Source organism: Corticium candelabrum, chromosome 14 (genome assembly GCF_963422355.1).
Source record: "Corticium candelabrum chromosome 14, ooCorCand1.1, whole genome shotgun sequence".
NCBI classification, from domain to species: Eukaryota; Metazoa; Porifera; class Homoscleromorpha; order Homosclerophorida; family Plakinidae; genus Corticium; species Corticium candelabrum.
Window position 1 is genome coordinate 1,369,635 of NC_085098.1, and position 17,498 is coordinate 1,387,132.

The window sequence follows — 17,498 nt, forward strand, 5'->3', positions numbered from 1 at the left end:
ACAAGTCAGGTACAGCTAGACACGTGTACCGCATGGCGCCTGCATCCAGCACCTTCGCTCTCTTTGACTTCTATTTGGTTGTTGGTGGGAAAACATGCACGTGCAAATGTAGACTAGGCGTTATTTCTATGCCCGTAGCTATGTAAAGCAAAGGACTAAACACCATGTACAGGCCGGATGGACGCCCGATGGCCGAATTCTCGTAGCACAGTTACCAAACAAAGAGAGGTTGAGTCAATTAGAGTGTGGTATACACTGTACTTGTAGTGTCTATTTCAGTTAGCAATAACAGTTGTGTTTTGGGTGTACTTGATTCCACGTGTACGCGTATTCCTCTCTGTCTAAAGGACATTGCATTATATTACATTGGCGACGAGGATGGCGGTGAATGCTGGAGCAGCCCCTCTACCATGGGGAGTGGGTAAAGTGGAGGAATTTGAGCCTCACCAGCAGCATTGGCCAGCGTATGAGGAACGTCTTACGCAGTATTTTGTAGCAAATGGCGGTACAGGCGTCGAAATGGAAGGTGACTCTGACACCCGGAAGGTGGCGATCTTCTTGACTATTATTGGTCACAAAACGTATGGAATTTAGCGAGATCTAGCCGTCCCAGCGAAGCCAGCCGAGAAGTCATATGCACAACTCACAAAGTTGCTTGCGGACAATTTCTCACCAAAGCCAGTGCTTATTGCTGAACGCTTCAAATTTCAGCAGCGGAATCAGCAACCATCGGAATCTATCTCGATCACATTGCTCAGCTTCGTAAACTGACGGAGCACTGTCGATTTGAAGGGCCGCGGTTGGAGGACGCTCTGCGAGACAGGTTCGTGGCAGGCATACGCAGTTCGTCCATTTACCGTAAGCTGTTGTAACAAGTTAAGTTGACACTCAAGTACGCAATCACAATTGCTCAAGGCATGGAGGCCGCGGAGAAACAGTCAGAGACGCTACGTCAAGCTACTGGATTGACCTCAAGCGCGAGTGCTGCACCGGTACAAGCTGTTGCCGTGAAGAGGAAGTTTACGAAGCCCCAGAACCATGTTACAGATGTGGAAGAGCAAGACACACGCCAGATAGATGCTATCATCGAGAGAAAGTATGTAACACGTGTCCTAAGCGTGGTCACATTGCAACTGTGTGCAGGTCAAGCGCAAATGCCAAGGGAGATGGGGGTTTCGGAAAGCACCTTCTAGGGCTTCAGCTGCAATAGGGAAGGCCAAAGCGCATCATGTAGAAGTGTCTGATTCAGAAGAGTATGAGATTTATACCCTCAAGCCATTGGGCGGGGCCAGATGGGTGGTAACTCCGTTGATGATGGATGGCACCCAGATGGAGATGGAAATCGATACCAGATCAGCAGTCTCTATTGCATCCAAGAAAGTTTGGATGTCCTTATTGAGGCAGGCCATGGAAGACTACGTCAGCGGTGTTGAAGACTGTCACTGGTGAAAAAGTACCAGTATTGGGAGAGTTAGAGGTATCAGTTTGACACAATGGCCAGGATCTCGTCTTACCGTTACTTGTCATGGATGGTAATGGTCCCACGTTGATGGGCAGAAATTGGTTACCAAGGATCAAATTAGATTGGCCGCGTGTCTGTCATATGACGCAACCACAAAGTGTCAGCCAGTTGTTGTCTCAGTATAATGATTTTGTTCCAGCCTGGAATTGGAACCTTACGTAATTGTGAAGCCAAATTGGATGTGGAACCAGACGCTACGCCAAAGTTTTTCAAGCCTAGAGCTGTGTCCTACTCATTGAGCCCTATAATTGGACAGGAGCTGGACAAATTGGTGAGTATGGGAATTTTGTAACAAGTGATAACTAGTGAATGGGCGTCTCCCATTGTCCCAGTCCCTAAAGCAGGCCGGTCAATACGTATTTGTAGTGATTACAAGGTCACTATAAACCCAGTCCTCAAGTTGAGCAGTTTCGCTTGCCCAAGCCTGAAGATTTGTTCAGTACACTAGCGGGAGGCCAAAAATTCAGTAAGTTGGATTTGGCAAATGCATACCAGCAGCTGAAAGTGGATCCAAGTTCCAGGAAATACTTGACTATTAGCACTCACAAGGGTCTCTATCAGTACACCAGGTTACCATTTGGTGTAGCCAGTGCACCAGCCATTTTTCAACATGTCATGGAGCGAATTCTGGATGGTATCACTGGCGTGTGCTATTATCTCGATGATATTTTAGTCACAGGAGAGTCTGATCAAGATCACTTGCAGAATCTACAGGCAGTTTTACAGAGACTGCAGCAGTCTGGTCTCCGGTTAATGGAAGCCAAGTGCAAGTTTATGGAGGACTTTGTGCAATATTTAGGCTACCAGATTTCTGCAGCTGGTATTGGAACCGCCAAGGAAAAGGTAGAAGCGGCGCTAAAGGCTCCTACATCTTTCAACACAGGAGAGTTACGATCTTTTTTGGGTTTAGTGAACTATTTACGGAAGATTCATTCCTAATCTCGCATCGATTTGCAATCCTCTAAATTGTCTGTTGCGGAAGTCAGCCGTTTGGAGCTGGTCATCAGCATGTGAGTCCGCATTCCGATGTTTGAAGCAGAGGTTAGTTTCAGCAGAAGTACTTACTCATTATGATCCTTCCATGCCACTCTGCTTGTCTTGCGATGCCTCTTCCATGGGAATTGGTGCTGTAATTGCTCATGTTTTTCCGGATGGGTTGGAGAGGCCTGTTGCGTATGCATCACGATCACTTTCTAAATCTGAGAACAATTATTCACAGATTGAGAAGGAATGGTTAGCCATAGTTTACGGGGTGAAGAAATTTCATCGGTTTTTACATGGCCGGTACTTCACCTTGGTCACTGACCAGAAGCCTGTGGTCACTATTTTTGGAGCAAAGCAGGGTATTCCACCCATTGCTGCGGCACGTCTTCAGCCTTGGGCTATCATTTTGTCAGGATACCGGTATAATATTGAGTTTCAGAGGACTCAAGACCATGCAAGTGCGGATGCTCTTTCTCGTTTACCTTTAGTTTCTGGTGTTAGTGGCCCAGTAGTTACGAGTAATACGGAAGCCAGCTTGTTTAACTTGTGTCAGATAGAGACATTGCCAATTACAGCAAAGGAGTTGGCTGCTCATGTTCGTAAGGACCCGATGTTAGCCAAAGTTATCTATTCTGCAAATGAGGGGTGGCCTAGCAGTATGGATCGTTCAGACCCTTTTTATCCTTATTTATGCAAGAAAAAGGAACTGTCTGTGGATTGTGGTTGTCTGATGTGGGGTTGGAGAGTCGTAGTGCCCCAAGCACTCCGTCAGCAGATTTTGAGTGAATTACATTCAGGTCACCTTGGAATTGTGAAGATGAAGTCGATTGCTCGGTTGCATGTTTGGTGGCCAAAGATTGACTCAGATATCGAGACATTAGCAAAGTCGCGTCATTCTTGTCAGCGGGAAGGTAAATCTCCACCACGGTGCATTATTCATCCATAGGCAGGCCAATGCAACGTGTTCATGTGGACTTTGCAGGTTCGTTCATGGGTCGTATGTTCTTTTTTGATGGTCGATGCACATTCCAAATGGGTAGAAATTATATAATGAAGTGAAGTCAACAACAACGACAGCCACTATTGAAATACTTAGAGGATTTTTTAAATTGCTTCATATGGTCTACCGACTCAATTGGTCTCGGACAATGGGCCAAAGTTTGTGTCAGAAGAATTTAGCCAGTTTGTAAAAATCTATGGTATTAAGCACATCAAGTCTGCTACCTACCATCCGGCTAGTAATGACCAGGTTGAGAGAGCTGTGCAGACTTTCAAGAGCAAACTCAGATCGACGGAAAAGGAATCAGGAACTCTGTCACAGAAACTCTGTAGGTTCCTGTTACACTACAGATCCTCACCTCATGCGACTACTGGGATCTCTCCCAGCGAGTTGTTTCTGGGTCGACAGCTAAGGACAAGGCTGTTTTTATTAAAACCGGACGTCGAGGAGTCAGTGCGAGAGAAGCAGGCCAAGCAGTTGAAAGAACCTGCAATTGCACGCGCAGTCAGACAGTTTCGAACAGGAGATCTTGTATGGGCTCAAGACTACAGTTCTCGATCAAGTAAATGGACAGAGGGCGTTATCGACTCTGTGTTAGGTCCAGTAACCTACCAAGTTCGAGTAGAGAACTATCTCTGGAAACGACACATTGATCAGTTAAAGGCTAGGATACCTATAGCTACTGATGTGGTAATGGAAAAAATGATTTCCATTCAAGAACCTTCAACTCAAAGTCCACCTCCAGTCTAGGAGCCAGTTGTCAGTTCAGGCACAGAAGCTGCACATCCATTCACTACTAATCAGGACAGGAAGTTAGAGCAACCCCAAGAGTTTCCTCAAGAGTCTGAAGCTAGTGTTCCAGCACCGACAAGTTTGTCGACGCCACGTAGGAATCCGCCACGTGTTAGGAAACCTCCAGACCGTTTGGCCTTGTAGTGCACGTGCACGTATAGATGTTGAGACACGGTTTTAGTTAAGGGGGGGATGTAGTGTATTGTGGTAATTAGTGGGTGGAGTCAATTAGAGTGTGGTATATACACTGTACTTGTAGTGTCTATTTCAGTTACTAATTAGCTAGCAATAACAGTTGTGTTTTGGGTGTACTTGAGTCCACGTGTAAGCGTATTTCTCTCTGTCTAAAGGACATTACATTATATTACAGAGGTGGAGCCTCTAGTAACATTACATTCGTCTGTCTCATTTCGCCGGGAAGGATAACGCGGCGGAAAGGGGTCCGGCTACGCGAGACTAAGTCATGACACCACTTCTCGTCTATTGGTCGGAATAGCTTCCGACGGTCCAGACGACTACTGTACCCTTATCCCGGATAACCGGGGCTCTGGTAATGACTACGGCTTACTGTACTAGAACGGCGCAAGCATTATACGGGTGTTGAGCGTCAAATTATCCGGGATTTGGTATGGCAGATTAATATAACGCGCGTTAGTCATAAAGAGTTTAGTATGGCGGCAAACGAGGTCGTGTGTCTGAGTCTGTCTTTATGTAGTCAGACTCTTGAGTTTTCTGTGAACTGCATTTTAAATTATAGCTCTTTCGTTGGAGAGTTGGTGCAAGTTGTTTTTGGCATTGTCTCATCGGCCCTCTGTTGTCGCTACTTTTCACTGCAATGTGCTGCTTGCGTCCATCTACAGCACTAACCTCAGTATCAGGTGTGTATGATAGTTTTCCTTCTTTTGTTTTTCTAAAATGTTTGATATTTGGATTTCTAGATTGGTGGTCGAATGTAGTGTCATTGCGATTCTGGTTCTTCTGCGCTGCTTCGTCATTGCTCTCTTCTCTGTGTACGGCGTGGTTCGCGTTTGCTACTACAGGTCTAAATGAATCGGATTACTTTGAGCCATTCCCTCGCGTAGCCTCGTAACCAGTCTCACTGCGCTTTCGGCTTTCCCGGATATCCAACTTTAATGCGGTGACTCGTGAGGATTGAATATCCGGAATATCCGGAAGAGCCGAAAGTGCAGCGAGACTGGTAACGAGGCTAATTCTCGCGTATGTGCTCTTATAGTTGGAATAGCTCGTTCACGCAAGTTGTAGAGCACTGAATCAGATCCTGTTCATACAGCATTCAGAATTCGAGCCAGTCCAGTTAGTAGGTGTGTCTCTGTTAAGCACATTAGCTATGTATGGTCACGTGCACAGTATAAAGTATAAAAAACACTTTCCTTGATCATGAATAGGCTACAAGCTGCCAGCTTATGCTGTAAACTTATACACTTGTTTGATTTGCATGTCTTATTTGGACTTGTACACTGTTTACACCCCACAAATTGACAAGATACAATGTTTCTTGCTCTGAGCACACCACCTTGCTAGATATTGTACACATGCACAGCCGTCAACCGAGCTTGGCCTGCATTCACATGATGTGAAACCAAGCTAACCTGCTGGGCTGACTCACCAAGTTTTGTGCAACCATTGCAGCACGGTTGGACAAGGCTCAGCCTGCATTTGCACAACAACAAGAAATCGAGCTGACCTATGACAGCCTGGTTCTAAGTGCTTGTGTGAACGGTGTATAAACTTTGTACTGGTGTCACGGGGTTGTGCACCCGGTGATTTGTGTACCATCATGCTTTGCTTATGATTTCAGACTGTTGACTCAATGCCCTGGTGATTTGTGTAGCCTTGTACTTTGCTCACTGTCCCAGACTGCTTTCAAGCTACTTGCGATAATTCTGCAAAGTCTTTCATGATCATGATAGTCTGTACATGTTGTTATTACTGGGTTTTCTCCAGTGTACAAAAGGCATTGTGTTGCGCCGTACCTTGGCTTCACCCTGGTACGGCCTGCTGTGCTTTACTGGGTAAACATTTAGGGTTTAGTGATTGCCATTTGACTATGAAGACAATGGACTTTGTATTTTGAAAATTGCAGTTAAAGTCAATCAGTTCCTATCTAACGTAGGTTTAGAAGCAAGTTAGTTAAGATTAATTAACAAGGTACAATAAGGAAAAGTTTTAGTTTGACATTTATTCCTGAGCTGTGGCAAGTATAGTGTCTCGATGTGAAATCCTTCCTCTTTTTTATTGCAGTCATTGTGGTATGTCGTGAGAATGTGCACATATTAGAGTGGTTTTACAAAATGAGTGCCCTATCAGGGCTCGAAATTAAGCGCCTGCCTGCCTGCCTCAGGCTGGTAACATATGATGGGGAAAGTGCAAGCTACATCATGCTTGCAAAGTGCAGGCTACATCATGGTTGCTTAATGGGGCAAGTAAGCAAACGAAACATCATGTAGTCTGGGGGCCAAGTCCGAAACTGTGACGTTTCTATTCACCCCTCGCAAAGGTTTAGGTGTATGAACTGAAAGTACTTATGTTTTCTGGCAAAACTCAACTTGTCTCCAAGTAAGAAAAGTGTCCAAAATGACAGAAATGGAGAGATGCTCAAGTGCGATGGTTACTTTTGCAACCAAGCAACAAGACTTTAATTTCACCGTTAGTACACAATCGACGTCACTTTCACTAGTGCTCTGGGACATCACATTATACCAAAAACTAGCACAGCATCTGTCATAAACTGTGGAGAAAATGGTGATTGTGTACACATTATGCTACCCATGTGACAGTCCAATATAGAATCTCAAATTACAATTTGATACCTAAAAATTTTTACATTTAAAAGCGAAACCCTTAATCTATATCACTATCATCATTGTCATTACTAGACACACACAGTATTCCATCGTCAGGTTCAGGACAGTTACTGCAGTCCAAACACTGACACATATCAGCACACAATATATAAACTCCATTACCTGACGTGGAGCAGGAATCTAGTCTAACCAGTGTATCACGAACTGTCCATCTTCAATCTTCCAGCCATGACCATCTGGACTATGCACTATTGGTCAAGGCTGAAGTACACGCTGCCAAACTGCTGCCTGGTAGTTTGCTCTTTTTGCATGGAGATGTAACGCATCATGACATGGCGGCAACTGAGACAAACTGGATCTATTACAGGGTTCTCGCTAGAGATTTTTGGGAGTGTGGCGGGATGGGCGGGTCCACGATGCACGGACATGTGCACTGGAGCCGATCTCAAGTGAGGTAGACTTTGCGTTGTAGCTATTGCGTGTAACGTACGTTCAAGTGACCAGGCAAGGAAATCAACTTTGATCACTAGTAAGCTCTTCTTAGCTATGTTCATCAATTGCGCATGCGCAAGTTTTGTAGATGAACTACAGAAAGTTTGTCTAGTCGGGTGTTGATTGACGTGGTCCACTGTTGTTGCTTCGCATGAAGCCATGACTAGTCTAGATTAGATTTTAGGTGTACACTTCCCAGACAAGAGGTTTGCTTTCCGCGTTACGGGAAGGGCATTTGGGACTATAATCAGAGGCAAATCATCGGGGACTGCAAACCAACACTTGTGTGTTTGTCTGGAGGGAAGTTATCATTCTGCATTACTTTGAAAGAGCCTGGATTTGTGGCTATTGTCACCTTTAGTATTGTGTTTTAGTAGTATGGAATTCTCAAACATTTCTTAGCTGTAGACTTTGGACTCGTAGCTTACTGTTTCTGAGCATGGTTCACTCCTACTGGAGCATAGTGCAGAGCCATGCCGCCAAACTGTAGCAAGAACCCTGTATTAAAACAAAACAACTTGTATCTTAGTTCGATGACATCACTCATGTCTGGTCTACTATACATGGTGCAGACAAACCTTTCTAATTTAGCAAATTGATCGTCTGAGAGCTCAAATGACTCCTAGAGTAGCAAGAACCTTCTATGAAACTCCTCTTTCAAGGTTTCCCTGGGAATTAAAATCAAAACAGTGCAGGCTGTTAATATTTATGTAATGTGGTTAATATTACTGACACTGACCGAGTTACTGACGGCAAAGTTGAAAATCAGAAAAATTGGTAATAAAAGTTTGATCAAACGATATGTCTAACACGGACAGTGAAGAGATCTTCACCACGAAGTGGGAGGACAACAATGACAACTAATTTAGATCAGTTTCACCAATGACGCTTAAAGAATGCAATCAAATGTGTGTTCGCCTGTTGATGCCAAAACAAGGCGAGTCTGAAGACGGAACTTTACAGATCACATTGCGAAAGCTGTACACGTAAACCTACCCTATTTCTATGTAACATTCTTTCTACCTCTTCACCTGCCTTCTATATATGCATACAAATAGATAGAATGTTCATACTCATGTAGAGTCCTGAGATCCAGAAATTTTCTCACGTTGTTGGTAAATACTTTAGGACCACATCCTCAGAATCCAAACGAGCGGTCGCCTTGCTAAAAGATCCCAGGTGAAACCCTGCCTTTTCTTGCCTTGCCCAGAAAAGGTGTTGCAACTGTCACATCCTGTAACACTGCAGACTAATGAAAGAAGGCGAAGACACACTATGATATTGAGCCACTACTGTGAGATCCACAAGACCTACTCGGTGTCTAGTTTCTGTACAAAACAGTAGTTGAGCAGAAACCTGAGCTGCTAAGCTAACTGCAATTACAGCAACATCAATGTCTGGTGATTGCAAGATGACAGTCTTATAACCACTAGATGCAGCATGAGCTGTGCGTAAAAGAACCCTTGTGTCAGCTTTCTCATGATTACAAGACAGTTCAGGAACTGCTGTAACACAGACTCTTCCATCATCGCACATGAAACGACAACAGTCCTTCTCTGAAGTGATGTACAAACTGCATCTTCCAATTATTGCAGAGTACTGGTCATTCTGCCACTCCCCAAGAAGAAATCTTGCAATAGAACTCTTGTTAGTGCCTACTCGCAACGCTTTGGACCATTGCTTGGGGCACTTTTGATACTACTGTTGATCTTGACTATAATTCCACATTGTGTCCCACGTTTTCTTCTTTCAGGTGACTTCATGGAACTGTCCCAAAGCAATCAAAGATGATGGCAAGTCTACCACTTGATGTGCGTTCCCTAGACATGGTGACCTGTAGGATCAGTCATGCCATGTCAGCAAATGTTGACGGCTGACCTTTCAATGCCTGCAACACAGCCATGCCATCTAAGCAGCTCTAGGAATTTCTTCCAAGGGTTCAGTGTTGTCTAGCAGCAGTTCCAACAGCTTAGCTTTGTTAGTTTTTACTAATGAATCATCCACAGCTTCAATTGACCAAGGAATAGGTCCCAGTGGATATTTCATCACTTCCGCCATATCCAGTGCTCTCTTCTGAGCAAGCAAAGCCAACATTGCAAATAATGACTTGCTTGCATGGAGCTGAATAGCACGGGTTTGCATTTTCATTTTCATTTCTACTATTGACCTTAGAGATTTTAGCTTTAGTTTTGGTAAACTGGCATAGAAGGTGATAGTCCGCTCTACTAGCCTACTCTTTATGAACTCTTTACAGGCTCTGTCCCATGCTATAAGCAGTCAAAAGATCAACCTGAACATCAGGCGCTGCCTGCACACCAAATGAAATGCTTGAAAAGTGCTCATCTCTCGCTATTCTTGTCCGAGCTTGCTCTTTGTGAGTTACTGAGTCGTTTGTAAGAATCCAATGGTGAGTGGCAGGCGCATTAGTGCTTAGACCAATGATGCCACTGGATGTCTTTGAGTCACGGTTCACTGTTTGTTCTATTGCCTGGTCAACAGCTACTTGTGAAAAATAATCATTTGTTCTTTGAACAGAGCTCTTTGCTGGCAAGAGCCAACTCAGCATCAGGTTGTGTAGATGGCAGATTTTATCGTATTGCACCAATAGACGCTTGACTAGAGGGCATAGTTGTATGATCGTAAGCAAAGAACCATGGAAGCATGTCCCTAATACAGGCTTTATGAAGTTCCCAGTGTCCTTGACGTGTCACACGAATGAATCTGAGAAGCAAGAAACCATATCAATATAAGATTGCCAAGACTTGGTCATTGGGCTATCTAGCTGCTGCAGAAAGTTTGTATAAACATCACGTGACTTGAGGAACTCCTCACATTCCATGATAGCAAACAACCCCTCTTCATTGCACCACTTTTGTAACTCCTTCAAATATTTCCGGATCGCGATAAAGTCAATTTGGATGTCATTGTCATCACACCATTCTCCAAACTTCTGGAACTGAAGCCTGTGTAAGGCTCCATAACCAGTTTGTGCACTCTAACTCCTCTATTGTAGTGCCTTTCTGTTAAAACACCTGAAATGGATCCCTCAACCATAACTCCAGACTCCAGTAAACGGTCATGCAAACCAGATCCTTCAAATCTCTTTCCAAGAAGTTGTAGGCTGTATGGAAAGCACCCAAACGAAGCACCACAGATCTGAATTCATTAGCGTGCTTCCGAGTTATTTCAATGGCTTTGGCATATACATATATAGCTTGATCAGCAACAGTAAGTGATGTTTCCTGCTGAATACGTTTAGTCATACTAACAGAACAAACTAACGTTGTATAGACTGTGTCCATCTGTGTAGGAGGTGCAGCAATCACAGGACAGTAGGCCACAATGCTTGGTATTGGCAAGACAGCTTTGGGTGCAACTGATGCATTGAATGCAGACCAGCTGTACAGTCTGCAGATTGTGATTAGGTTGAAAGAAACTCAATGCATCACTTTCTTGCGTCAGAGCACAACGGGCCAGCAACAATACAAAATCGTGGCATGAGTACAAGTCATGAACATGCAGTGGAACAGTCAACCAAGACAAGTCAATGTCAATGCTGGGTGGCTCACAACGTGCCCTCAGCATTAGAAGGCAAAACTTCAGAAAATACCGGGGCAATAGATCGGCGATGACTTCTAGGTAGTGGTGTGGTTACTGGCAACTGTATAGGACTAAATGTTCTACGTTGAATGGCAATTCCATTAGTACAATGAGTAGTTCCTTTGCCGCTAAGTGTTTCTTTGCAGATGTCATTATAGTCCCAACAGAGAGTCATCCATGAACCAACCTGTATTGATGGTGGAAGATACACTTCTTGGTCGAGTTGTGCTTGCACATTCTTCTGTGCTAAGCAGGTCTCCATTTCTTGAAGTTGCGATGTAGATATGCCATGATCAAACCTATTAAGGAAAGTGACAACCTGCTTGCAACCAGTGATATGTTTCACCGCCATTGGAAGGCAGGTGTGTTTGGTGGCTTGACTCGACCTCTTGTTGATCTGTAAATAATGTCTTGTGCTACAGACAGAATGCTTCTGTGCATTGCTGGTGACAAAGACTGTGCATGGTCATTGAAAGCTTGTTGTCTGACCACTCCCATCTATAACAGAAGCTAAAAATGTGTAAAACACAGGAGGCACGTTCACTGAGTTGCCGGTAAGATCTGCAGGTTTAGGAGGCCATGTTGATGTTGACATTTCTCGAATTTCTTGTCGAAGCATGAGAGCAACGTAGTACATTTCACGAAGAGCTTCACTGTTCTATCCATAATGCAATCCTCTAAAATCCGAATCATATCCTACTTCAGCATGGTCAGCATCTGTCTGACTTGAATCGTCTTGACTACCTTCTGTTGGCTGTTTTCATATTGTTCCATCAGCTCTATGACATGAAACAAGGGTAGACTTGCTGCATGTACAATGCAGGCCTCAGACCTAGATGGGGCCGGTAGAACACCAACTGTTGACCAAACCGTGCACGAAGCTTATGTTTCACTTTCTCTGCCCTGTACTGAGGATTTGAACACCATTTCTTTCCAACAGCTGCACAAATCATTCACGAATTCTAAATTCTAGGCATGTACTCAATCTTGTTGCCTTCCAGCACTGACAACTTGATTGATTCAAACAGCGTTTCATAAGCTGCTCTGTATGCATCTCCTTTCTCTTCAGCGCTATGTTTAAACTGCTTCAGTGCTTTGAATTTTCTGTAACAAGACCGATGGTAGACAAGATCGTCAGCAACAGCATTCCCTCTGCTAGCCTCTAGATGAACAAGAATGCGTTCGTCTTGTTGCAGACGAGTAACTCTAAGCAGAGTCTCAGGGTTTACTTGCGTGCACTTTACCAGCGGCTCTGTGACGACAGTCTGATCCAGGACTCTCCTGTGACTGTTGGCAAATGACACAACTCTTTGACCATTGCAAGACTACAGAGTTTACTTCTACGAGGCTCTGCTGATGAAGGCATAGACAAGGAGCACACCTCTCTCAAGACACTGCGACCACCATTTTCACCCCCAGCTGAAGCGACCGACGTACACTGATCAGGTGGCATTCTGTTCAATTTGTTTATATGATTTAAGGCACTAGAAGAGTATATGCCTTATAGCATTCTCAATGGTAAAACCCATGCCGGCCATCGTCCCACACACTTCTGACAAACTTTCACGTCTTGTCTTCTCTCACAGAAGCAGCTTCTTTCAGCCGTGCCTAACTCACTTCACTAAATGCTGTTAACGAACCAGATCCAGTGTGAATGCAGTGACACAGACACGGCGAACAATCCAGACCATGGACTTTGGCTGATCTGACACTGTCATGAGAATGTTTGATCACTTCAGGCACGCTGGACTCGCCACATTGCATTATTCTACTGCAAAGAAGACAACCCAAGCTACACTAGAAACTTCTGCAACCACGGTTTTGATCTACAGTGTTATAAAAGGGAGATTTCTACTCCATTCCACAAGTGTTGTTGTGTCACTATGACAACCAGGAGATTCCTGATATCAGTGCAGCAAAGAGTGAAGCTCCTAGAAACTTTTCTTTAGACAACTTTCGGCACTGGAGACATGTTAGGATCTGTTTTACAACAGCTGCACTATCATCTTAAATAGACAAACCTTTGTCTACCGAGAGGTGAATAGGTATGCAATTTCTAGGTGTATTTTGGGACTTTCTCTCCCCCCACTATACTGTATAGGTGATAAGGTAATTATAGCAACTCTGATTGGTTGATAGAGCGCATACAAATCTATAAATTGTTTGTATTGAGATAACTGCCACTGTTGCACATGTATTCTTTCTGATCGAAAAGTGACATTGCAATTTCATGCTCCAACTTCCAGACCAGAGAGTGCGCAAAGCACACGACTCTAGTCTGGACCAAAATGATACTAAAATGACTTTGGAAGTACTTATCAAAAGGATGCTAATGGTAGTCTAACAGCCTAGGGTCATTTTATGAGTTCAATGAGATGGAAAAATGCCACTGGATCTCACGAATGAAGAAGAGACGTCTGCCGTGTTTGCAGCGATATTGGTGGACGACATGAATTTAGGACTCTTGCATGATTTCACGTCAGTGGCCGAACACTAGCTAGTGTAACCCCTCAACCAGTCATCAAACTCACTCAAAGGTGATGGTCTACCAACGCTGCTGTGCATGTCCTGTCGTCGTAAGCTTGAAAATATCGAAGAACTGGAGCTGAAACTAAACTAAGACACATAGGTGCACCAGAGTCTCTATTCATGACTCTGGCGTGCACTTAGCGCCCAGGAGGATCTCACACGTGCTAATCAGCGCTGGTGCACTTCCCATAACCAATTAGTGCTAAACCAATCAGAATTTAAAACCAACATTCTGGTTGTAAGACGCTGATTGGGTTAGAAGGCTATTTCTGAAATCATTTTTAGTACCATTCTGGTCCAGACTATAGTCGTGCGCTTTGCACCCTCTCCGGTCTGGAAGTTTGACGCTACACTATACCTTTTCAACCATTGAACCGTCATCATGATGGGATAGTAGCGAAGCCACACCAAAGTTAGAGATCTTTGTCATTCTCTGTATGCCGCCTCCCAGCATTTTTACAGTCACTTACTGCTTCTTACGCATAGAAGACGACTTATCTACTGTGCTAGTGCTTCGTGCTTGTGAGGCAATTGATCAGCACGTGGTAATCATGCAGATCGTGAAGTATGCAGATGTTATGTGTGTGACTCATACGTCACATAGTTACCTAGATGTCACTATGCTTGTGTCAGTGGTGTCACCATGCTGCGTACATGAGAGGCACAACCAGCTAACTCTAACGACGCTATCTATACTGTTGGTGTGTAGTTTCAGAAGAGTAGAGCGAGCGACTACCTACTGTAGCAATGATAAGGACCAAGGCGACTACGATAAGACTCAGGTGGCCGGACGTGTGAGTCCGACTATTACAATCTGCACTGCAGCTCTTCACTAAGTCTCAATGATTGGGACTCATTGCTGTTTTAGGCCTAAGTCTGTATAGTAAGTACTTAGTGAGTGACTGGGGTCACTCAGTAAGAAAAATTGGAAGTTTGAGTTTTGAATGTTAGAATTTGCTGATATCCTTTTGTTTTAGAGCATACTACTGGATGCTAGAGTTGTGAAATTGTACTTGTTAGCATAACTTATCTAAAATAAATAGATTACGGTTCTAGACAGCGTTTGTGTTCGTCAACTGATTTGTTTGCTGTTAATACTATTGTGAAAACATGAATGAGAATTTGTGCCTTATTTTGTTTTCAGTGGAATTGGAAGTGTCCAAGACCAGAGCTAAACTGTATTTCAAACCGTTTGCAACTCGGTTTTGGGTCTTGATTGGAATTCACTGCTTGACTGGCACAGTTACTGGTCTTCTTTCTGAAAGTCTTCATAATAATTTGAGTTATGCAGTCTTTATGAGCATTAAGAGTCATGATAGCTTGGAAGATGCACACAACATTGGTGTGATATGGAATCAAAGGATCAGTGGAGCTCTTGGGTGTTGGCTTGTAAGTTGCACATGTAATAGCTGTTGTAATAAGTTTTAGCATTTTATACAATTTTGGGACACAGTAACAATTTGACGTTTGTTTGTAGGGAGAGATTCTTATTGAGTGAGTTGTCCTCAAAATGTAATTTATTTCAGTTCCTGAACCAGAACATTATAGGGTTGAATTTAACTATGGACATGAGAGACACTATATGATGTAAACTGTCTCATTTATGGCTTTGTCTGTTCTGAAATAACTCAATATGTGATCCACATACACGACCACAGATGTCACAGGTATATTGGGTGCTGCAATGGTAGTCCCCTGCTTCTCAGAATTGTCTCCCAGTTTCCAGCAACCACAAACACACCTGTGCGTAGAGTTGATTTAGGTGAGAAAGGCAATGCCCAGAACCAGTTCCACCCTCTCTTCCTATTAGTTGTCAACACCTGCAGGTGCAAGGATTGCAATATGTGTGAACTGATGTAAATACAGTTGTATATAATATGGACTAGGCAACATAGTTCATGAATAGTGAACAAGGTAAGCTAATTACGATGTAGTATGTTGGCATATACAGGATTGCTGCATAATCTTCAACCTCCTTTCATGCTAATCGCATTTTCAGACTCTCTATGGAATAACTAATGGGTTCAAGACTGTTTTGAGAACAATTCCTTAAGATGGAGCATGTTGGCATACACAGGATTGCTGCACAACCACCTTTCAAGATAATGACATGGCACTATACCTTGAGGGTGTAAGTGCAATTTGCTAATCTGTGCCTTAATTAAAATGGCATACCCTAAAACATGAAGTAATGTGGTAGACATTTTGAATATGCACTGATAAGAAAAACACTAATCAGGTGTTCACTAAACTGAACTCTATTGCTTGCTCCATCCCCACTTGGGACACGCTGGGGTTAAACACCATGTATTGTTGAAAGACTGTAGTCTGCTGCAATAAATACACTTTGGATTGGATTGATAATTTGTGTGGATTGATGGCCTAATGGCAAGTTGCATGCAGGGTATAGCAGAATCTAATACAACAAACGGTGGTTTTAACTTAACCTGTTACTCGAGCCATGTAATTCAGGTTGCCAGTCTGTAGCTGCTTTGTCCACCTATTACTTTCTCAGTATGCGTGTTCTGTAGATGCTTATTGTGTTCATCATCTTCACCAATTTTGGTAATCATGACTGTGTTCATGAAGGATGTTCTGTGGTTATGCATGCATTCATGTGCATGCACATGCGTATACGCCTGTGTGTAAATGAATGTGTGCTGTTGGTACTTGTTTGTGTATGTACAATGTCATTATATACTACTGTACTCGCTTTGTTATTACGTAAAGGTCAAGTAAGCCCTCAGCCCTGACTTTGGCCAAGGCTCTTAGATGTTTTCACACCCTCTTAGTCCTTTAATTAGGGCTTATTGGTACTTTCCACGGTGACTGTTTGCTAGATTTGCACCTGTAGGAATGCTAATATTCTTCAACTTGTGCTTGCCTGTCAATCATATGTTGAAGGTTTTGATGACTCAGATAGCATATACAGAGGATTTAGGTTTCTATATTTTAAGTATAGTCGCGGTGGTTTGAAGTGTAGCGGCATGTTGTTTAAGTTAATTAATCGATCACTTTCACCAATTGGCAAATGTATGTGTCAATTTTTGAGAAAGGTTTCATCCCATACTTGACTGTTGACTTTGGCCAACCATGGGGTGGGGTAATAATCAAGCGAGTACGGTATTAAATTTGTCGTTATTTGTAAATGCCTAATCAAACTTATACAGAGTGTCATGTTTGTAGGGTTTATATGCTGCTACAAAGAGCATCTGGGAAGGAAAGCATTGTATTAGATTTCCTTTACTTCAGGTATTTCTAATTTTCTTACTGATTGTACTCGAGATGTAACTATGCTATCATGATGTGTTTTAATAGCAGCATCGTCTGTACAGAGCAAAGAATAATCTGAGACATGTATTTAGTAGTAGTAGTAAAACAGCTTTCCAGGTAACAGTTAAATTGTACATCATATATGAGTTGAACTGAATCTGTGTTCATTAAGGCTATTGGATGGTTTTATGCTGTGAATATCATTGGAAGTGAGACAGCTACTGTATTTTACTTTACTTATTGTTACTGTCCATTTCATATATTGGTACATTTTTTAGATTTAATAGAGTGTCCCTGAGCATTTTTTGGTAATAATTTACAAACATTAATCATGCATTCATTGTTTAATATTGGTAAATGTTTTCAATTGTTTTTAATTTTAATTTTTTTCTTTTTCTGAACTGGGGGAACCAGGTAAGAATGTTGGTGATTGACATTCTGAGAAGATATAGTATAGCTATGCACTACTAACTTAACTTTT

The 17,498-nt window shown here is 43.0% G+C and overlaps 2 protein-coding genes across 4 annotated transcripts in view; both read left to right on the forward strand.

Annotated features, from left to right (window-relative positions):
* The first annotated feature begins 378 nt into the window (after positions 1–378).
* On the forward strand, positions 379–2,461 carry LOC134189922 (uncharacterized). Its single transcript, XM_062658321.1, has 6 exons — positions 379–526; positions 712–858; positions 916–1,100; positions 1,144–1,380; positions 1,662–1,810; positions 1,915–2,461. The coding sequence occupies exons 1-6, from the start codon at positions 379–381 to the stop codon at positions 2,459–2,461; spliced, it is 1,413 nt and encodes a 470-aa protein (XP_062514305.1).
* Positions 2,462–4,949: 2,488 nt separating this feature from the next.
* The window catches only part of LOC134189597 (nucleoporin NDC1-like), a 42,112-nt gene continuing 29,563 nt past the window's right edge, over positions 4,950–17,498 (forward strand). For all 3 annotated transcript variants that reach the window (XR_009971513.1, XM_062657917.1, XM_062657918.1), the window contains exons 1-7: positions 4,950–4,984; positions 5,056–5,176; positions 5,237–5,338; positions 14,889–15,133; positions 16,931–16,996; positions 17,063–17,134; positions 17,190–17,226. Coding sequence is in view for 2 of the 3 variants with exons in the window: in XM_062657917.1 (XP_062513901.1) it covers positions 4,970–4,984; positions 5,056–5,176; positions 5,237–5,338; positions 14,889–15,133; positions 16,931–16,996; positions 17,063–17,134; positions 17,190–17,226 (658 nt within the window). In the remaining variant the exon portion in view is untranslated. The remainder of the gene's footprint in view (positions 4,985–5,055; positions 5,177–5,236; positions 5,339–14,888; positions 15,134–16,930; positions 16,997–17,062; positions 17,135–17,189; positions 17,227–17,498) is intronic.